This window comes from Coptis chinensis, chromosome 3 (genome assembly GCF_015680905.1).
Source record: "Coptis chinensis isolate HL-2020 chromosome 3, ASM1568090v1, whole genome shotgun sequence".
NCBI classification, from domain to species: Eukaryota; Viridiplantae; Streptophyta; class Magnoliopsida; order Ranunculales; family Ranunculaceae; genus Coptis; species Coptis chinensis.
Window position 1 is genome coordinate 101,963,723 of NC_141458.1, and position 23,226 is coordinate 101,986,948.

Genomic DNA, 23,226 nt, shown 5'->3' on the forward strand with positions numbered 1-23,226 from the left:
ATGCATGCTTCTATGCACAAAGAAGAATTCCTAGTGAATGATACCAATCGAGAATATGAAGCTAATAACTGTTTTTTCTTCTTTTCATCACTAATTGTATCCTCAAATTACAAAGAGGTATTATAAGAAAGTAGAATATATGGGGAAAGTTAAAAGACTATATTTAGGATTTGCATAAACATGCTTTCTTTTCTTCAGCAGCATAAAGCGCTTTGATTTCTTCAACATCATCATAGCTGCCAAGGAATATTAGGGACCGCTTGTGGATCTTCGTCGGAACCAAATCAAGTGCCTGCCAAGACCAAAAACGTTATCCTCCATAATTAACAGCATCAATTATAAGCAGAATCATTGACAATTATCTCTCTGTCTCTCTGCAGTATCCACTACACCAAAAAAGGCATTTACCAACGACTATATCCGTTACTTATATTTTTACTAACGCTTATATTCGTTACCTCTGGGGCGTTGATAAGAGCCCAAAACTGTAGTTTTAACCCTTTAACAGTCATACTTTTAGACCAATTATGTGAGTAATAATTAAGAGTTAACACCGACATTCGTGTTTTATGCATTTCAGGCTTCAAAGTCCATTATGTGCAGAAATGTGCCACTTTAGCGAGATAAAGGAGCAAAGGTCGGTTACTAAGGAGTTTCGTGATTAAAGGCCAAGTTTCGAGAAGACAAAGCCTTTCTAAAACCCCGGTCAAAAGCTAAAAAGTCGACGCGGGCCGAAACAGCACACAAAGTCAGCAGAACTTCCGAAGGACATATCTTTGGACTCAGACCTCGGAATGGGGCCTACCTTATGTCAAAACGACCGACTCGGAAAGAGCTTTCCATTGGTCTAAGCCTTGACCCAATCAGAGGAGCAGAAGTGGACGGAAAGTCTGTTGAAGCCAACTGCAGCTGAAGAGGCCTTTTTGGACTGAAAGAATTGGGTTTTGGGCCTGATTCTCTGGCCCAAAATATGGCTCCAAGCCCATGCACGATTTTTGGATCTGAATGTATAAAAACAAAAGCTTAGCTCTTTGTTAATGGTAGATAGTTAGACCTAGAAATAGATTAGATTAGTAGCCTCCATTAATGAATTCTAGATCTAGTTTTTCATGTAGATTAATTAAGTTTAGTTCCATTTCAATTATTGTATTAGATTAAACCTTTGAATCTTGTTCTTCATTTTGATTAGATCAATAAAGTAGTATTTTTATCAATTTCGATTTTGTCATTTCCATTCCTAGATCTAATTTCAATTCCTGTCTTTATTTCATTTGAGTCATTAAATTAGATTTCATTATTGTTTAATTAAGTAAATTTCAATTCTTTATATCATGTTTAGTTTAAATGTAATTAGAAATGATTGCGTAATGATTCTCGGCTAAACCTCCATTAGAGGGAGTTGAGAAGCCTTGATGAAAGCTTGATTCCGAATATCGTAGAATCATCGTAATTTCCTTTCCACTCTAGAAACGATTAGTTCACCATGAGAATAGGTTTAATCGTTCACATGCTAGTTATGAATTGGTAGGAATGCCATGTGTAATTAGGGATTAGGAAGAACCAATTGTTCTGCGGCGATTCAATTCGATTACTGACGATTAAATGGATTAATAGGATTAAGTCGAAGTTAAGGTGGAATCAATCCCCTCTAACTCCTTATCATAGAATCAACGTAGCATTCCCTTAGTTATTCCCATCGTCGACTAGTTGCATTTCGTGGGTAGTTGCATCGTAGTCTAGTTGCCTTTTTCGTAAATCTCTCATTAGACTTTAAGTAGAGAGTACAAACACGTGAGAACACAGCATGCGGAAGGACTAGGAGTGGAACGAATCACTCTACTCCACTATATCTCATAGACTTGAGAGTAGAATCTTTGATAAATATAGGCACTTGAGAGTGGAACGAATCACTCTACTCCACTATATCTCAACATTAGTTTACTTACGTTTTGAGTTTAATCGTTCATTTCGTGAGTAGACTATTATTTTACTTTTATCAGGTGTCACTCTCACTTAAGCCAAATTTAGTAACGGATATAACCGTTACTGATAATACTTTTAGTAACGGTTATATCCGTTACTAACATTCTTTGTAACGGATAGCCAACTGTTGAAAGGTCGTTTAAATTTGTCATTTCTAACGGCTATAAGTGTTAGTACAGTTTGGCGCATTTTTCTAGCGGGAAAAGAAATTTGTAAGTCACGAATATATCTGTTAGTAATGGATATTTCATTTCTAACGGATATAAGTGTTAGTGAAGCTTGGGGCCCTTCCATTACTAACATTTAGCGTAACAGATATAACCGTTACTTAAAAACAATCCAGTGCAAAAAAAAAAAAAAAAAAATCTGGCACCAAAAGGTTTCCACCCTGTACAGAGTTACATTACATCAGATTATCCACAATCTATCTTACATACGAAAATATTACATTACATTACAACTCAAGTAACAAGTGAATAAAAAAAAAACCACACTCAGTTAACATTATATAATTAAAGCCACCAATCTAAATCCCAATTTAGAAACCAAACACTTGTAAAAATGGATTAACCTAATCGTATCCATCCAAAGTTACAACAAGAATTGTAAGACAACATAACAGAAACTGACAAACACTAACAAGTTGACACAACTACCAACTCGACCATTGAGAATATGCCAACTACCAGTCAGAAGCAACACCACCATCTGCACCCTTACATCATTAGATGTGTATACCTGTTTTTGCCAAAAGAAAATCGCATTAATCTCATACTTCCCACATAAAAGAAGAGACCACAAAAAGTTGAAACCTAAAATGTAGTTTAATACTACAAAATGATGTAACAGGCATATTATTACCTCAATAAAGGCACTAGGATGTGGACAGTTCCGTTTCTCTGATAATCTCACAGTATATTATGCAGCAATGCCGCAATATCAAGTGTACCTCTCGTATTGCTTTGAGAACATCTATGTTTGCATTCAAATTCCTATGTGCCAAAGAAGTGTCTTTCCATCATAAAGTAATCAGTTGATTACTAACAAATAAGGATACAAGCATGCAATATAATTAAACTCGTGCACCTAATAAACAACTGAAATTCAAATGTCTAAACTTGTACTGTGAAAATTAAATCCCCTTATCCGATCACTTAGTAAGCTTAACCTACACATAACCAAATCAATTTACTTGATTCACCCTCCCTAAAAGATCACATGGATTCAACATGCATACCATGAGTCTTCCATGGTAGAAAAGAAATTGGACAAAATGGTTCTCTCACCAAGCCTTAAAATAGAATCCAAAAAGCACTACCTCAACATTATCACACAATTCTTATAACACCTTAACAACACCTCGTCCCTTACCATTATGATTTCCCATAACGTATTAGAAAGGTAGAACAACTACCACTCAAACACCATAGTGCAGTGCTAATGAGTCATCCATTTTGCAAGTGAATTAAATGTAGAAAACTATATCTAAACACTACCAACAACCCATTTCCTTGATAAGAACAAATTTAGTCTGTATTAATTTCTTTCAGCAAGGCAAGTAATTTTTTTTTTCTAATAATAGAAAAAAGAGTACATAAAGAATTAACCTTCAATCCAAGATTTGAGTTAGAACAATACCTGAAGGTGAACTTGGATTTCATTCTTCTGAATCTAATGACTCGAAACTAAATTTTTGCCTTGCAGTCATATCACAGAAATAATCATTGTTTCCCACACCCTTTAAAATAGAAGAAAATCAGTCAGTATGCCAATTCTTCATCCTCCTAAGGAATGAAATAAGAGAAAGAAAAACACATATTAGAGGAACACATAACAACTTATAGGTCAGACAGTACAAAACACTTAGAACAATTTAGAGATGATACGCCACCTGTCTATGAACCTTATTGAACTCTTCCATTTCAATAAAATATATAGAACTGCTTCCATTTTGCAAGAAACCAGACATGGGTCCAAGATAAAAGGATAACTAAAGAGATCATTACATGATTTAGAAGATATATAACATAAACACACATCAAAATCTTAGAATGTAGATCCAATTCTCAAGAAGAAATAAGAAATATTATATTACCAGTACTAAGTAGTGGAAAGAAAAAAGCAATATCATCATTGGGTTTAGCAAACAAACCTGATATTGATGCCCAGGGTCATATATGATGAGCTGTATGTATGCTCGCACACGCAATACTTCATTCCAGCTATATTTTCAAGAATTGGACTTGTTATCTTCCTACAAATAGACAAAGGATAAGAATGGCATTCAAGAAAAAAATAGCTACTTAATGCTTCCAAGAAACAGGTTTTGTAACACGTACTAATGTCTACCAAATAGATGAGAATATGAGATACAATAATACAATGCAATGACACCCCAGTTCTCTATCTAAAGTGATGCTAGGCTGTTTCACACCGGATTTTGAAAGCTCTTGGGGAATGAGGCTTGGTGGCATCCCCATCTAGACTAGCGACTAGTGCCGTGCCGCGAACTATTGATCGAGAATAAGCAATACTCTTTCTTCTGCCCTCTTGGAATGCAAGTGAAGGAGGGGTTATCAATGCCATGGTAGTTTTCCATAAGACAAGCTACGATTGGGCACGAAAAAAGGTAAGCTTACTTATCAAGTTAATAACATACTTTGCGAGTTCCAGCAGTTCTATTTTAGATGTTGGATTTCTTGGTTGGTCATGTAAAAAAGTATTAAGAAAACAAGCACATGAAACTTGGAAAAATCAAATTTGACTCATTTAACGTGGTCATACAAACTTGGAGGAGGCAACAAACTATTGTATGTACCATTTAAAACAAAATATTTGGAATGCATGGTACACAGAAGGTATTGGAATAAAATATTTAGTACAAGGCTTGTACAAACATCCAACCATTATACAATCTTAAGCATATTACTATAAATCCACAAATGGTACTACCACAAAGCTTTTTGGTATTAAGATAGCAATATTGCAGCACAATCATTTTTTTTTTTTTTTGCTAAGTTTGAGAGAAAGATCGTTACACAAGAGAAAGCAAAGCCCATGTCCAATCACCTTAATGCCCTCACTTGAGTCAGAAGCCCTCATTACTGAGCTCGACAAAAATGAACAAACCCAAAAAGATTTAACATTTTACCTCCATAGGGAAACTTTTGCAAAAATCAGTAGACAAATCCCTTCAATATATAAGTAAATAGAACAAATATGAGATAAAGGAAAAAAGGAAAGGAATTTATAACCGAAAACACATGATAGATTCAGAAAACCCCATTGAATCCATAATAATAATAAAACAAGAAGAATGAAAAAGGGAAGAAATTTACCTCGATTTGGAGAAGGAACTTTGATTTGAGTGAACTCTAGCAAAAGAAATTTACCCATTTCAATTTAACAAACAAATATAAGATGAAAAACTTAAACTTGAAGCTTTAAAGCATTGACTAAATATTATTATGGTTTTTTTTTGGGAGGAGAGCTTACAATTTCATAGTAGAGCTCTTGATTCAATGACAAAACTCATGGCTTGTTAGAACTTAGAAGTCACCTTTTTTTTTTCTCTCTTCTATTTCCACTAGGGTTTCTAACTGGTATAATGAGCGCGAGAATGAAAAACTACCCCGCGACGAGTTCTTGAAAATTCAAGCACTACCGCTACCGTTGTGGATGCACTACACTAAAGCTCGTCCTTTATTTTACCTTATGCCAATATACAACAGGCTTAGGCTATATAGGACAGTTCTTGCAGTCCTACATTAAGGACGGTCAACACAGTCCTAACAAGATGTCGTTATTAATCAATTCTGGTGTAGTTAAAGAAGGGCAACAACAAATATGATAGTTATGTATTTGTATGCAACGGTAAATTCATATAGAAGCAGACTTTTCACACACACCTGGCAGGCGAGATCACCAAAGAACTTGGATTTTCATGGACAACTAAACTATAGATTCATGGCTTCTACTGAACCCACAAAGATCCAACCAGATAAGCTCCAATGTCTAAATTCCACCGCTAATCAACTCCAACACGCATTGTCCCCTCCGTTCTGCACACCCAGTAAGTGATTACAACTTGAATAAAATTGAAACTAGAAATTACCACTTAAATGCAACTAAAGAATCAGTTAAAATAAATCAGACCATAAACGTACAAAAGCTAAACCAATAAGGGGCCTTCATTATAAAGAACACAAGGAGATGCTTGCAAGGGGATGCATATAGTAATAAAAAAGAATGAGGCATTGTGGAAACTGGAGCTATGTTATGTATCTATGTATTATTTCAATTCCGATGTCAAAATGAAGAAGCCTAATGAGGGTTGGCCGGGCACCTAGCTCTAAAATTATTTTCTTCAAGTAGTAAAGAGAATTAAGTACCAAAGCTAAACCCAGTTACGTAAATTGAGCTATTAGATCCTAATCAGGACAAAAAGGATATTAGTATAGTTCCTGGTGCACGTCGTGCATGTTTTTAGCAGTAACTTTGACATTGTTTGATGCTTTCATGGTCTGAAATTTAAAAGCTTGAATCAACCCCAATTCCATAAACAACAGTAAAACCATTCAAGATGTAATTTTGTTTCAGCAAACTAATACTTCAACTTGTACTCAAATTCAAGGATTACAAGTTTTGTTAAAAACACAATTGGCAAAGTTGAAAACTAAACTCGATGAATCAAAGAAGATACGAACTAAAATCAACTAACCTGTGCCAGTTCCCTTGTTAGGTTGCTCTTCTCTGATAGAGGAATGTTTATTCACTATTTGTAAGAGAAAACAGTTGCTGCCCAAGCACATCATTAGTTCTTCCAATCGAGTTTGTATCACAATTGAAATATGAAGCCCTAACCGTATGAATATGCATCTCAAAGAAGAAATTACCCAAATCTCAGTACTAATTTCTTTGAACAAAAATGAGAAAGCAACTAGATTTCACGGAAGAGACTAACCAATAAGCATAAAAAGAAGTTGAAGAGCTTCTAATTAAGAAGGAACCAGAACTCGTGCTATTAAAACAAAAAACTTGGAAATTCGCTAGCTAGGGTTTGGGTAGAAAGAGAGAGTGAGAGAGAAAGCGTATCTGGTTCACTTCCTTCTTTGACAGAGGAGACGAGGTTTTCATGGAGGCATGAAGACTTGAGAGAGATGAGCGTCGGAGAGAACTTTGTTTTATTTAGTTCTAATATTTTCCGTTAGTTCCACATATACCCTTTTGGTCTTTGTGTTAGATGTTTTTTCTTTTTTTTATTTGTTTCCTAACGAAATTAATTGTTACTAAACATTAAAATAATACTTTTATAATAATTGGAAAAATAAAATAAAATATACTAACGGATACGAATGAACCTAACAGTTATGTCTGTTAGAAAGGTAGTAACGGATATATGTGTTACAAATGAAAATTTTGCTGCGTTACAAAATGACTCTTATGGTGTAGTGATCCTAACTTACAGGAACCCTAACGTGAATGTTTTTCCTACAGTATAAAAGCATGTCTTTAAAAGAAAATTAATATGAACCTAAATAGTAATGGACAGGTCTACAGATGATGCCAACGAAACCAACGCCAACCATACATACGATAAAGAACATGGTAGAATGTCTCAACTATTGATACAAAAAGCGAAAAAATCATCCACTTTGAAAAGCAAGAATGTTCTATAGTCCTCACTCGTTCTTTGCCTGTAAATGCCTGACCTCCTGCTTGTTCCATCAAGAAAGACATTGGGGAAACTTCATAGAGAACTCTGTTTCAAGACATACAACTTCATAAAAAAAGGATCCAAAAATATCTCATATGCCACCAAATTATTGCAATGAGACATATCAAAATTTGATGTGCATATCAAAAAGAGAATAGGATGTTCCAAATACCATACCGTAGTTTTCCATTTGTACTTTTCTTATCTGCAGGGTACAAAAATATGCCTCCATAAAGTAATGTGCGGTGGACATCGGCAACCAGGCTGTAGACAATCGTGGTAATGTTACATTAGAATTTAGAGGTTCGATCGTAGAAAACTTCATAACATACTCTATCCGCACAACGGAAAGGGGAAGAGTAATAATCTTTTACTGTGTTATGTCAACTACAAGTTATCATGGAACAGAATCAGTCCCAGCTTCCTCCTTGATTAAAAGGGTCAGAGAAGTAATAGTGTTAAGGCAGCAAGAAAATCGTACTGGAGGCATTGTGGTATATAATCAAGGTTGACTCTGATGTGAACTTTAATCGGAGAAATGCTATCTACTTAACGGACTTCTCCACCTCATTAATTGGTGAAACTAAAACCTGGTGGCTTCAGGACCTCATCCTTGGGAGCATAGGATGTATATTAACCGACAAAGAATGGTAGCAATGGTAGTACTTGTTGGTAATACAGCAAAAATCAAAGTTGTCCTAACAAGAGCAGAAAGACAATATCCCAATAAAATACCACCATTTCAAGAATAGATTGCAAACTAACTAATGTTTTATTACTTTTATATTCTTGATAACTGCGTAACTAAATTCCCAAACCCAGCATTTCAATTAAAGAACAAAAGTTTGAGTCATTCCAGTCCACAGGCGTGTATTAGTTGCACATATTTACAAATTACTTGAGTGCAATTATAAGAACGTAGTCAGATTTATCAACACGAACACATGATGAACAAAAAGGTATTCGACGTTTTTAGATGCTCGTGGAGAAACCAATTAACTAAGCATGAAAACCCAAGTCATTGTATCCTAACTCATCAATACAATTAACATAGCATTATGGAACCAACTAATAAGCGGTAAAGGGCATCGAATTAAAAACAACTCACCTTTGTAAATACAACGCTCTGAGTTTTTCATAACTTCACCAATGAATATCACAGTAGAAGTTGTACCATATTATTCACTTGTATTTTTTTTGAGCAGCAGCGGTTCTCTTAATCATGGCGTCTTCAAATTTGGATTTGCTGAAAACCATGAATTAAATATCAAGTGGCGATAAACCCAAAACAACTACATTCACATAGTACATGCTTTGAATTCCTCGGCAATCATCTAAAACAATATCTAGTAAAATATGGTCAGCTTGTCACGGGGAGAATCACGATGTAACCATGTTTAATAGGCATCAAAAGATGACCCTAACTAAAATAGACAATGGCTATATAAATGTTTAAAAACAGATATAAACGTGTTGTTCAGGATAATTAGGGGCAACACTGATGACTAATTAAGGTAGCTGATTAGCATTTTTCTTAAGAAAAAAGGAATCTATAGACTTCTTCAATGGTCCCTCTTTCGATGCGTAAGAAACTGAATAGTTCCAACACCACCAACCCACATCAGTCGACACGTGGATAAAAGGAAAATTCAGCATGCTATGCATGATACTAAGTATGGATTTGCTACGTGTCCATAAGATTCTAATATCTTAAGGAAAAAAATGTTAACACAAATAAATTACTACAGCCCTCAATTGTCTTTTTCGCTTAAGTAGGTAACCTTATGGCCGGTTTGTAATTTGCTGAGCACCTGAGCCTGTCCATTAGCATAATCAGGCATGCGTAGAAAGTTGTAGATTCAGTCTTACTGCCTTAGTGGAACTAGGGCCACTATGACACTATCTACTCATATTTTGGCCCCCACTCAATAGTGGGCATGGTGTTCTGATCTGATTGGCTAGATAGTGAATGGTAATTAATTACGAACAAATACATACATAGTTACGTATTAATATACTATACTTACTTGGTAGGGATGGGGTATTCAGGGAAGAATTTGGCCAATATCTCCAACACATCACTATGGTGCAGTACGCTCTTGGCACATAGATACCTTCCAGAAGTAGGAGTCTCGTAATCGAGTATGTGAGCTAAATCCACGTGTCTCTAACGTGAACGTAAGTCTGTACCGAGTTGGAGTAGGTTTTAGCAGACCCAGTGAGGTACTTGAGTATGTGAAGGATGCTAGTGTTGACGATTGGTTGAAGTAATGGACCCACCACCAACACAGGGTTCACCACCACCAAATCTACTCTTTTCTCTTTTGCCATCTCCCATGCTGCCTGCTGGGCCACTGCTTTGCCATAACAATACCAATTCTGCACATTCAATTGTACTGAAAGTGTTAGATAAAAATAATTTCATTTACAAAATGATTAAGTTAATAAGAAAATTCTGATGGAAATGAACCTAGCTTGGTCATCTTGCAAAAATCTAGATCACTCAAGAAAGACTCGTCTACAACGACATCAGGCCCTCTATTAGAATCCATAGTGACTGCACCAATAGAAGACGTACAGACAACGCGACAAACACCAGCTTCTGCAGCTGCGTCAATTACAAACTTGTTACCATTCACAGCTGGCTCCACCATTTGTTCAGGATCATCCGTAACAGGAGAAGTTGTATGGAAAACTCCCTGACAACCTTTAATAGCTTCGCAAAGGCTCTCGTAATCAAGAAGATCAGCCTTGTTAGATGGTTAGATGGAGTCAGGGGAATTTACTAATTGGGAGTAGAAATACACAAATCACATGAAATCTCCACAAACAATCCATTATGTACCACAAAAACTTTCAGAAAGAAAAGTAGACAATATTAAGTTACCAACCAGAGGAGGGATCAGCCACACAGATATCAGGATCAGCTAGGGTGCCATAGATGACAATAAAGAACAAAAGAAGAGGCGCAACAATTGACATGCTCTTGTTTATTTTAGAAGAATCAAAGAGAGATCGATGAATAGTTGTGAATGAATGGAAAACTGAGGAGAACAATGAATGGAAAAATGTACTTATAAAGGGGTGGTTTTGGAAGCTTGCTAAAGAAAATAAAACCAAAGTCGTTGGTGATGTTGATGCTATGCCAGCAACATTATCAACTAAATGAAACATTGGAAAGGTCCCTCTTCCATTAAAAGTAAATAAAATCTAAATTCATAATTAAAAAAGCTACCCTGGACATTGTTATCCGACTCACATGGTCCTCATAAAGATTTATTTCACCTTAAAGATTTCTAGTGAATCTAGAATAATGCTAATATACTAACAGCAGCTCAAACTTGAAAAATAAGATAAATCAGAAAGATTGAATACGTTTGGTCTTCATTTATACAGATATGTGGGACTCTCAGATCTAAAAAGAATTTAATTTATTTGTAAGAAAAAGAATTATGTCATCATTACTTGCAAATTTATGATCGACTGTCCAGAATCCCATTTTGAATGACACTATTGTAATTAAACAGTCCTAACACCGACCTGTGTTTGACAAAGCCATTACACCCCAAAAACAGCGAAGCAAAAATACAAAAGCCTCAAACTGATTTTGTGAAGCGCAAACTAATTGATATTAAACAATCCTGTTTTGTGAAGCCACAAAACTCAATTGTAACTAAACATAAAAGTGAGGATGAAAGTTATCAGGCATTTTTTTCAAACAATTAGAAGTTAAAAAGAAAAGGGCGGACAAAAAGCTAACAATGATTGTCTACTATTAACCTTGTGTCTAGGAAACTCTCCCAAAATGAGTTCTTCTAAGAAGATGCACAAACACAACAAATCATATATATATAAAAAAAAAGATTGGTGTCGAAACTATACAACATGTAAAATGGTATAGTGTCTCCCCGTTTGGTATATCTAAAAAAAGCACCAAAACTCACCATACAGTAGTGTGGGTTTCTAGATAAAAATACTTAAATGTTCAGAAACATACTTTGTTCAAAAAATCTGTAAGAAAAGAAGACAACTACTTTGTTCCTCTTCACACTTCAACTCGTACAGAAAAATTAAATAAAAATAAGGCATATGAAACGCTTCACTATAAATAAAGAGGTAATTTATCAAACAATGGAATTTCCATGAACCAAAACGAAATGGAAAAACAGAAAATAGAGATGAGACTGCAAATGATACACTTCACTATCTAAAACGATAGTGATACAATCCAGGTTTGGTAAATCAGAAGGTTGAATTTATGAACAGTAAGAAAAAAAACTCGTTGAACTCACCTCTTCCATTGAAGTATTGAAGTTGCACAGTAGTGATTCCGTTGAACATAATTTCCTGCAACATAATAAAGGTAGATTAAATGAACCAACATAAATAATTGGAGCCTTGATTAAAGCAAGGAATAAGATGGAATAAAAGGGAAGTTCGATTATGAAAAGTGATTAAGGCATTAAAAAAGTAAACGAAAATAAAATCCGATCGAATTAGAAACAAAAAGTACCTTAAACCCATTTCACCATATTATCAGAAGCGGTGGAGATTCATTATTTTGGTAGCGAAGAAGATGGACAGTTAGAATAATAAGACGAAGGTTAAGCGTTTGTTTTTTTTTATTTGCGGGTAAAGTGCCCGAAGCGGTGTGTCTGTTTCGGGTTATTATTCGGCGAAATATAAGAGAATTACAAATTTATCCTTTTAAGTTAGAACAAAAAGAAAATGGTTGTCCAACTTTCCGGTACCCTTTCCATTAAAAACTTTGGTGTAAAACCGGAATCCGGAAACTAATTAATTGGGAAATCTGGTATCCTCTTTATATATAATATAAGATATATATATATATATATATATATATATATATATATATATATATATATATATATATATATATAATATATAAAAGCTCACATACATTCTCTCTCCTCACCATATCGCTCTATTTTGCACCTCAAGCAACATGATTGGCTCCTAAAAAATCGGATGGAATAATAATTAGTGGCACCTCTCCAAATTTGTTTAATTCTCCTTAATCTATTATCAAATTATAATCTCCTCCTCGATACAATGAAATTTCGCCCAATTTCAAAAATATCCTAGCAAATATTAAAAGTTTTCGGCTTTTTAAAACACCGATTTGTTTTTTTGGAAAACCCAACGTATTCTAAACATTGGCCGGTTTCTTCTCTTCCCAAAATCATCAGTTCCTCCATGCACGCTAACTGTGGTTAGTGATTGCCTTCATTATTTGATGTTGAGTATTCTCTTTATTTTCTTCTTTTCATTATTCATATTATTTTTAGGATTATTTAGCTTTTTGCCCCACTTTATATATGGATATTAGCGTTTGACTCTCCTAAGTTGCTAAATTCATTTTTGGCCCCAGTTCTGTTAGTTGAATCAGTCAACTTTAACTCCACCGTATGTTTTCGCACTCACATTTTCGTAATGGCACAAATACCCCTCACACGTGACACACGTACTGATTTGATTGAAAACAAATCAAATTTACACGTGTCGAAATCATGTGGTTTCCATCCAACGGTTACTGATAATGAGCCGTTGGGCTTTAAATGTTGCTCCCAACGGCTAATGGTTGTTAATCTATAAATACTGGTTTCCATCTTGAGTTTTTTTGTTCATTTCTTACTCCAAAGTAAAGATAGAATGGGTGGCAGTCAAGTTATTATCGTTGGTGCACCAAAGGTTTGTACTTTCTTCGAGTATTACCCCAAGTAGTATCCCACTGTCCATTAATGTTGGAGGGGCCAAAAGCTTGAAAGTTTTCCACAAAGAGGGGCCAAAAACAAAGGTTTATTTAATTTAATTTTTGTTTTTGTTTGTTTTGCAGGTTTGTCAATTGTGTTTTGAAATTGGGCATTATGCTCCTACATGTAAGTATTTTGGGATGCATTACCCTCGTGCTTGTTGTTGTGGCTTTATGAAAGTGGTTTTTGGTCGTGTTAACAGTGGAGTACAAGGAATTCTAGAATACAAGTATTTGAAGTGCTCGTTTGAGCAATGTAGTGTTGTGGAGTAGATCTACTTTGATCTAAAGGTTGAGAACAAAGTTTGTAATATGTGCAAATAAGATCTTGAGTTGTGTGAAGTGTGCAGCCTATGCAAGGGATGTCATTTACCTAATGGTTGTGCCAATAATGTAAGTGTGTGAGGGATTGCCCTATAAGGAAGATGTAATGTTGTAATGAAGTTCAAGTTATCTATTAGATCAAGTAAGGAAGATGTAATGCTTTGCTATATAATGTAAGTGTGAGGGATTGTTACATAAAACAGAACATCATCCATTACATAAAAATGAACATCATCCATTACATAGACTGAGTACGCAAATAATCCAGAGCAAAAATACACAGATTCCAAGTGCACAAATATAAAGACTGAAGTAACCAAGTAGACTGCGAATACATAGACTGCCCAAATACATAAATAACAGGTACACCATCAAAAGCTAGCATCCATTAAAGCTAGTCATTACATAACCTAATTAACCAACCAAAAGCTAACATCCATTAAAGAGCATAACCATCCAAAAGCTAGTCATTCATTACATAACCTAATTAACCAACCAAAAGCTAGCCTCCATAAAGACCTACCAAAAGACAAAATATTTTTGTTGATTTTTTTTTAAAAAACACTTTCGATCCACTTTGCTTCCCCTCAAAAAGCGGTAAAACACTTTCGACCACCGCTTCCCCCCAAAAACCACCCATCAACTGCTTCCCCTGCAGAAACAGAGAAGAAAAACAAAAAATGATTTAGAACCAAATCACTGAAAACAGATAGCATGTAGGGTACCCTAGCATGTATGTACAAAAAATGATTTAGAACCAAAATCACTGACAAAATCACTTCTTCCACTTTTTCCTTGTCGATAGCTTAAACTCTGCTTCAAACTTTGATGGACACATTAGAGCTTGTACAACCATATTTGGTTGTGGCTTTGGTTGTGCTTGACTTCCCCCTGCAGATTCTACTTGTTTTAAATTGCATTCTCCAATATCTTTCTTATTTTTACCAGCTTTTGGTTTAGAGATGGTAAAATACTCATCCACATACCCCTCCAACTCCCCCAACTCCTCCAACTCCTCCAAACACTCCCTCTCCCAATCTTGAAGAACTTATACAAGCAGTCCAACAGCCACCCTTTGCTTTTCTTGATTGTCCAACAACTCCATGATATAAGCCTGGACTTCTTCATATGAGACATCATGACCATGCTCATCTACATATGTTCTGGCAGCCAAAACTACATTTCTAGGATAATTGTTATATCCAAATCTAACTGCACTCATGAGATGAGGTGGATATTCATAACCCTTATCCTTATTCTTCCCCTTTTCCTTATTTTTTCCCTTACCTTTCCCCATTTGATATGAGATGTGTGAGAGAGATATTCTAAGTGTGATGTGTGTGTGTTGCTTTTATAGGAAAAGGTATGGGAACTACCTTTTATGGAAACTAACACCTTCATTCATGACATTTAAGACATTAAATAGTTGGTCAAAAGTAAAACAGTAACAATTATGCATTAATAGCTAATAGTACAACTGAAAACACATGCAAAATATATATTGAATAATGAAGGGTTAATACCTTCAATGTGACTACTTACTACTGCGTTTCATTTAATGGAGGGGGTGGTGTTGCTTGGCTTGAGCTTGCTGGTGTGTCTTCTCCAAACCAATAAGTCATTCCCCTACCAGTACCCCTACCCCTTCTACCACCTCTACCCCTTCTACCAGCTCTACCCCCTCTACCAGCCCTTGGTATATGTTCCACTTGCACATTTGTCTGAGAGTTTACTTGCACATTTTCCTGAGAGTGCACATTTGTCTGAGAGTTCACTTGCACATTTTCCTGATGGGTTTCCTGATAGTACATATTTTCTTGAGAGTTCAATTGCACATTTGCCTGACAGTGCATATTTGCTTGAGAGTTCACTTGTTCATTTCCCTGAGAGTGCACATTTGCTTAAGAGTTCACTTGTTCATTTCCCTGAGAGTTCACTTGTTCATGTGTTTGCTGCTGCATATTAGCCTCATCTTCACACTCACCTTCTCCTCTCTTTTATCTTTTTTTTGCTTTTGGCATTCCCTTAGTTCCACCTTGTTCTCTCATTGGACATGTCCTCTTGTTATGGCCTGGTACATGACATAACTTGCAGACCCTCTTCTTGGATGGTCTCTCCTCATTTGCATCCCTAATTCTTTGTTTTCTAGGCCTTCTTGATTTTCTCTCAAGTGGTGGAGGTAGTACCTCATCACCAATTTCAACCTATTAAATGACATTCATGACAATCACTATTAGCAAAGTACAATGAAGGAAAATGAATTTCAAACATAAATAAGTGCAACATTCACCTTGTCCCAGTCTTCCTCATTATCAAAATGATATATAAAACCAGCATAAGTGGCTTTAAAGGATTGGACATTATAGAATGGACTGCAGTACCTAAATAGAAACAAAAAATGAAATAAACATGTAAATTTGTTGTCAATAAAGGTTAAAATGTAAGCATAGTACACCATTTTTACTTATTGTGCCCAGCTAGAACCCTGTGTTCTCCTTTTCCTAATAACACATATTGCATGAACACATGGTATTCCAGTCATTTGCTATACTACACATGTACATTCCAAACCTGTCATATATACCACAAACTTTTTTTCAGTCTTGACATTAATGACACAGAATGAGTTGTGTTCAACTCCTTCAACAAATCCCTCAACAAATCCTTGTATTTTGTATTTGTTGTACTTGTTTTCTAGCTTATTTATGACTCCCATAGCAACTAGCACCAAATCACTATCAACTAGTTCCTATGAAGTAATCCTCCTTTCATGGATCAACTTCATTACAGCAAGACTATATTGATCAGCAAACTGCACTAGGGGCTTATCTCTAATTTTCAGTATCCAAGAATTAAATGATTCACTGAAATTATTGGTGATAGCATCACATTTTGTTGAGAGATCAAAATGTGACCTAGCCCATCTAAGTGTGTTTTGCTTCCCCCTCTAACCACTCTTTAGCTTCCTCATCCACATCCAGTAATTGTTCCATATATCTATCATGATGGCATTCTTTAAATGCTTCTACTGCCTTCCAGCTCAAGTCCCTTAGCAACTCACCCTTAAAACTCACCTTAAAGTTTTTGTACATGTGTCTAAAGCAATACCTAAAAAAGAATAGAACCAAAAAAGAATTAAAATACATGTAAATAAGAAAGTGAATACATTATGCAAAGAATTACTTAAGAATTAAAATATATTAGCAACACAGTGTATTACCTATGCTTAGCTTCTGGAAACACAGCATCCACAACTTCAATGAGACCCTTTTGTCTATCAGAGATAAAGGTAAGTGGTTCCTTGTGTATGATCAAATAAGGCCTCAGCTGACTCAAAATCTTCTTCTATGCATCTCCATTCTCACCCCTACAAATATAGATACCAATTGGGAAGAGCCCATTTTGTGCATCTAAGGCCATTGCACTTAGACAACATCCACCATATTTCCCTTTCAGAAATGAGCCATCTAACCCAATAATAGGTCTACAACCATTGACAAATCCATCCAATGATGCTTTGTAAGCAAGCAAGAACCTAACAAATTCCCCTGTTTCACCATGTCTGTACCATTTGACCAGACTTCCCACATTCTTTATATCTATCTGTTTTTTCAACTCAGATACTACAAGATAACTAGCCTCATAATTCCCATTTATTTTCTCAAACATCTTGACCTTAGCCTTCCAAGCAGTGTAATAAGATAACTCAACTCTAAATCTCCTCCAAACTTCCTTGTGAACATCTAAAGGTTTCATGTTTGGGTGATCTCTAAGGAAATCCTCAAGAACTTGTGCAACCCAAGGAGCTTTGGCTTGTTTCACATGATTCTTTCCATCAGCCTCACAAGTATGAGTCCCCACAAATTTCCTTAACTTCACAGTATGGTGATCCCTTGTGATACTACATGCTACCTTCCAGGTGCATGGTTTAACCATTTCTTTATCTACATGGTCTTCACCAATACAATAAATTCTGTATCTTTTTGTGTTATTTTGTTTTTGCTTGAAACTGAATATGTCTTGTATTGCCAAACTCTTCAGATAACTCCTACATCCAGGCATTGACTTCCATTGCATGCCTGGTTCTAGCTTCAGTTTGTTATCTTCTTTTATATCTTCATCCTCCACACTTGGGATTGGTTCACCCTAATACAAGTTACTTGTCCCCAACCCAAGACTATCAATCACATCATCTGCTCCTTCTTCAAGATTAGTTGCCTCATTCACCAAATTACATACAGCTTCATCTTCTTCAACATCTTGAGGTGTGAAATCATCATCATCATCATATTCAGTTGACTGATTACTAACATACCCACATCTCATATCCACACATGGACCACCAGTTTGAAATTTCTCAAAGTATCTTCCACCCTCTTCATCTTCACTATCATCATTCTGTACTTCCCCATTGTTTTCTTCTTGGGCACTTGCTTCTTTTACTGCATCAACAAATGCCTCACCAGTTTCAAACAACTCAGCAAAGTCATTGACAACATCTTCTGCAGTTTGTTGTATCCCTTCATCAACTTGGATCCCCTCATATGCATCTTCATCTTCACATGGAGACAGTTGTATAACTGGAGAAGCTTGGTTTATTGGAGACAGTTATGAGGAAAATCTAGGTGACCTTCTTACCTCAAAGTTAAGAATAGACTTGGGCTTTGTAGGTGTGCTTAGGCTTTGTGTTGAGACCAACTTGGACTTAGATTCTCATGGAGGAGGAGAAGCTAGGTTTATTGGAGACAGGTCGCTTTTCATGCAACCAACAATTTACATGCAATTTTCATGCAACCAACAAAGTACATACAAACATACCTTTCTGCAAGTTAAATAATCCTTCCAATGAACTAAAGCTTGAGCTAAGAAACAACAATCAAACCAACTGATCATGACCAGAAATTAGGGTACGTGATGATGGGGAGCAGAAATTAGGGTACGTGATGATGGGGAGCATTCCTATCCTTTGTAATTTGATGATTAGAGAGATGAGAGAGATGAGGGAGAGATGAGAGATCTTGTTTTGTTTTCTCGTGATATCAGACAAATTGTAATGTTGTTGATCGAAATTGTACAAGAGATAATTTTGAAATTGTAATGGAATTTCGAATCGAAATAAAACAAATGAATATTTCATTACAGTTTCACGTGCAAGTCATGAGTCACGAGAGGGGTAAAATTGCCATTTTGAAGAATACATACGGTGGAGTTAAAGTTGACTGATTCAACTAAAAGAACTGGGGCCAAAAATGAATTTAGCAACTTAAGAGAGCCAAACGCTAATATCCATATATAAAGTGGGGCCAAAAGCTAAATAACCCTTATTTTTATGATTTTCTATATCCAAAAAAATTGATTTTCCATTATTATATCCGAAAATGGATCCTTTATGAGTTACTAGCAAATATGCACGCTCAATGAGCGTGGTATGCAGAGTGGTGTTGCAACCTGTTCTTTGCTGTAAAATTTAAATTGAACTGCTGCTTAGTGCCTACAACATCCACTTGCTGACCCACACTAAGTACCAACCAATATGAGTAGCCAAGACGATCTGCTTCAAAATACTTTTCAAATGACCTTGCATTATGAAAAGCAGGCAGTCTTTGTTAAACTCAACCAAAATAGTTCCAGAACAACCACTGTAACAAAATTGTACCAACAACACCTCATAAAATATCCAATTAAATTACTATCAATAGCAAGCTTACTCCTACGTTTTCGCACAACACATTTCCCCTAGGACATGCAAGTATACTATCGGGCATGTGGTCTAATCCATACTATATCGACATCATCGCACTTGTATGCAACTCAAGAACAAAAATTTTATGATTCGGCTGTATTTCATGCAACACTCTCAAAAGCGAATTGAGTATGAGAACTATATCTTGGCTTCTGACAGGAAGTAGATGCAAGTCCTTGAAGCATCCTCACATCTTCAGTGGTATCATTTAAATAGTATCTGGCCTTGCTCGGCTCCTGCCCAACTGTACATGCAAAGATTTCTGGAACTGCTGGATTAAAAGTTGCACTTGATATAGCTTCAAATATGTCCTCGTCAGATCTGTCATCTCCAATACACATAACAAAATCAGGTGCCTTCCCACTGCTAAATAATGTAAAGAGAATTTTCTTTGCAACTAAAGTTATAATGATTCCCTGCAAACCAACAAACAATTTTACAACAAACACTTGGCAACTAAATGAGAAAGAATAACACTTTTATGTAAGAAGACCTGTCTGTCAGACCTGTGGCTTAACTTCGACAATATGCTGCCCCTTTCTTAACAGCAACAAGTTCATTAGCAAGTACACTTTCCAAATAGTCCAATAGCTCCATGGCCTAACAGGACCCAGATTCTGGATCTACATCCTGATGGTGCCAAACTAATGCACTCTCCTTGGATTCTATGAAAGATCCATCAATTGTCTCTGTATACAATCCATCACAGGCTTAGGCTCAGGCTCCACAATTCTTTTCCTATTGAATCTAAGAAGAGAGTAGGAGACGCATTTTCGTGCTTAATTGAAATTGACTTGGGGATGTGCAACAGTGGACAACAACTTTTTTTCTTTGTTCAAAATGTTCTTACTTTCGATCGACTTTTTCTACAACAACAAAAAAAAAAAATATATATATATATATATATATATATATATATATATATATATATAATCAAAACCTAAATGAGCTATTAGCTAGTAACCAAACAAATGTGAGAAGCTCCCTCATTCCTTTAAGTTGTTGGGCACGCATGAATATTGGTCATGCAGTTTCTCGCAATGTAACATAAGATTTCCACCCACACTATCCAATCCAAATAGTTGTACAGTAAAAAATATATAATTCCGTCAAAAAGTGCTGACTTGTTTCTCTTTCGTTTAATTGTCGCAGATCTTATATCTATAGATAGTTTAAATTGCATGTCAATTAATTGTCCTAGCAGGCTCTGAAACTTTACGCCAAGAATTTCTTTTAAAATCTCTGACGCAATGGATGATAGCCTGTGTAACTCCTTTTTTAGTTTATGTAAACCATTGAATGTGTTAGAGATGAAATTATCTATTGATTAATTTAAGGGTCAAGCAGCAGCAAAAGAACTAATCCAAATTTGGCAACTGCAGCATAATATTAATTGCTAGTATCTGTGCATTGTTTTGCCCATTTGAACATATTGGGCGTTTTCAATATATAATCATATTAGGACATTTCAACATAGATTACCGGATCTATAGGGGCTAACTGTACTTTCCCAAGTCACAAAACACCATATATAATGTGAAAATGTATAGTTTGGAGAATACCAACTAACCTGCCCAGAAAAGTGGAATCCCAGAAAGTAGGATGTACATGATTAGTCCAGCACTCCATACATCAACCTCAGGACCATAATTCTATTTGAGGACTTTTGTAGAGACTAATCAATGTAATTAATAGTTGGAAACAGAGACTGATCAATGTAATTAATGAAACTTGGAACTGCCTTCATCAAGCACAAAACTTCGGTTTCTCTATCTCTGACGCTGCCGTTCTCAACGATCATGAATTGCATTGTCATTAAGTACTAATGAGCTCTCTTGAGCAGAGATCTCCATTGAGTGCAACTGAATTATATGGTGGCCAAAAGAACACACAAAAATCGCCTCATTAAATACAAACACCACTAAAATTATAACCAAACTAACTACCAAAAAACAAAGTAAATATAAACAAAACTAAACTCGTAAATCATACTATTTCCTCAAACTCGTAAACAAAACTAAACTTGTAAATCATAACAGAAGGCTGTGAGTTGGTCTATATATAGAAATATATAGAAAGGGCAATAGAAAATGAAAGATTCTTAAGATATGCTGGAAACTCGTGTATAATGGAATAGCAGTGCTATATTCGTTAGGATAACAATCACATAGAAGACACACACAGAGAGAACGCGGTGAGAAATCGTGAACCATAGAGATTGCAAATCTTTTATTTTCTCCAAAAGACAAATGCAATTGCTAATGCTCTCTTGCCTCTCTTGGTGAGTTTTTAATTGAGATTAGTATATGAGGATGTATAGTCTGATGGTTGATTCATTTAGTTCTATACTCTTTATCACATGAGAGGTAAAGTGGACCATACAGAGGAAGTTAGATTAAAAGTTTGAGTTTTAGATAATTAGTTAGGGTGTTAATCCATAAGATAGCTGGTGCATTCTAAATTCACCAAATTCCGAGATTATACACTACCTCATGCTTTAAAAAAGAGATAAAAGAGATGCCTCACCTTACCTGAAACGGATTCCATCCATCTAATAAGCTTAAGGATAGCTACTATACTGACATGAAACCAAGACCTCCCGCTTGCAACCAAAAAGGGTTATTGGTTCTCTAGCTTTTAATTCTTATTTTCTTGAATGGAAAAACAGAGAGTGTGGATTTCCTTTGCAGACTAAGTTAGGGTGTGGATATATCAAACGGTCCTATCTCACCTAGTTCAATGATATGTGACAATAGCTGTATAGTTGTATTTGGATTCCACTCAACAAACAACAGTTCCTTCTTAGCCCATCCTCTCTAGATTGAAGAAATCAATTACGTGTGAATAGTAGCGGGAGACGAACAATGAGAAATTCAAGAAATCGAGAGACCTACAAATGCAAAAAGACTAAAATACCCTCACAATAAGCATAAAATTACCAAAATACCCAGAGAACGTACACCAAAATTACTATTCCTCAACCCCCATATTTTTCTATAGAGTAAAGATATGCTGATGGAAGCATTACGAAGCTGCTTCATCAAGGTGTCTCAGATTGCGGCTGCCATTACAAAACTCGAAAGCAGGAAATTATGGAAAGTACAAAGAAGTTCGTTTCCGTGTGGTATTGACAATTAAACATGGCACGTCAAAGACATGAAAGCACCTTGGCCAGATATTAGAGCTTATCTTTCCAGTATGTAAGGGTGTGTTTGTTATGATGGAAACACTATGAAAATGAAAGGAAAATAAGAGTGGTCCACCTTTTCTATAGTTTTTAAGGCGTTTGTTTACCTATGGAAAGGAAATGTGCTTTTCCATGAAAAGGTTTTGTGTCCTTAGCTAATCCCTAAAAATTTTGTAGAAAGGAAAGGAAAGGAAATAGATAGATAGGGCTTACTACTAATACACCCATGACCCAACAATACAATTATTCCTTTCCATAGCTTTTGCAAACAAACATGATTATTCCTTTTCCCAGTTTTTACTTTCCTTTCTCCAGTTTACCAAACACATACCATTTAAAATTATTTCCTTTCCATTCCATTCCATTCCATAGTGGACAACCCATTTTATTTCCTTTCCTTTCCATGAGTTAAAATTTAACAAACACACCCTAAGTATAGAAGATTTTAGCTATTAATGTAAACACTACACCATATCAATTCAGAAATCTCATTGTGCCCT

General features: G+C 35.7%; 1 protein-coding gene and 1 pseudogene across 3 annotated transcripts; both read right to left on the reverse strand.

Moving 5' to 3' along the window:
- Positions 1–37: 37 nt before the first annotated feature.
- On the reverse strand, positions 38–12,342 carry LOC147512267 (cinnamoyl-CoA reductase 1-like). 2 transcript variants are annotated; one of them, XM_086595240.1, is made up of 8 exons: positions 12,213–12,342; positions 11,992–12,046; positions 10,170–10,449; positions 9,727–10,078; positions 8,808–8,945; positions 7,877–7,963; positions 7,669–7,744; positions 38–292 (listed from the first exon to the last, which is right to left on the reverse strand). In XM_086595240.1, exons 1-4 carry the CDS (start codon positions 12,221–12,223, stop codon positions 9,945–9,947), a joined length of 480 nt encoding a protein of 159 aa, XP_086451366.1. In that variant the 5' UTR covers positions 12,224–12,342; the 3' UTR covers positions 38–292; positions 7,669–7,744; positions 7,877–7,963; positions 8,808–8,945; positions 9,727–9,944. The 2 variants fall into 2 exon arrangements, with proteins under 2 accessions (XP_086451366.1, XP_086451367.1); XM_086595241.1 differs by lacking the exons at positions 38–292; positions 7,669–7,744; positions 7,877–7,963; positions 8,808–8,945 and having other exon boundaries at positions 9,712–10,078; positions 10,175–10,449.
- Positions 12,343–19,556: 7,214 nt separating this feature from the next.
- LOC147512268 (putative alpha,alpha-trehalose-phosphate synthase [UDP-forming] 10 pseudogene) lies at positions 19,557–21,149 on the reverse strand (annotated as a pseudogene). The gene is made up of 3 exons (XR_015217480.1): positions 21,110–21,149; positions 20,046–20,249; positions 19,557–19,955 (listed from the first exon to the last, which is right to left on the reverse strand). The product of XR_015217480.1 is annotated as a putative alpha,alpha-trehalose-phosphate synthase [UDP-forming] 10 pseudogene (transcript).
- Between the last annotated feature and the right edge of the window lie 2,077 nt (positions 21,150–23,226).

Excerpts from the sequence above, each read along its gene's own strand:
- LOC147512267 (XM_086595240.1), bottom strand. Across the intron at positions 10,450-11,991 it reads TCAATACTTCAATGGAAGAG|GCTGATCTTCTTGATTACGA; the intron begins GTGAGTTCAACG and ends CCATCTAACAAG. Across the intron at positions 10,079-10,169 it reads TTGCAAGATGACCAAGCTAG|AATTGGTATTGTTATGGCAA; the intron begins GTTCATTTCCAT and ends TTGAATGTGCAG.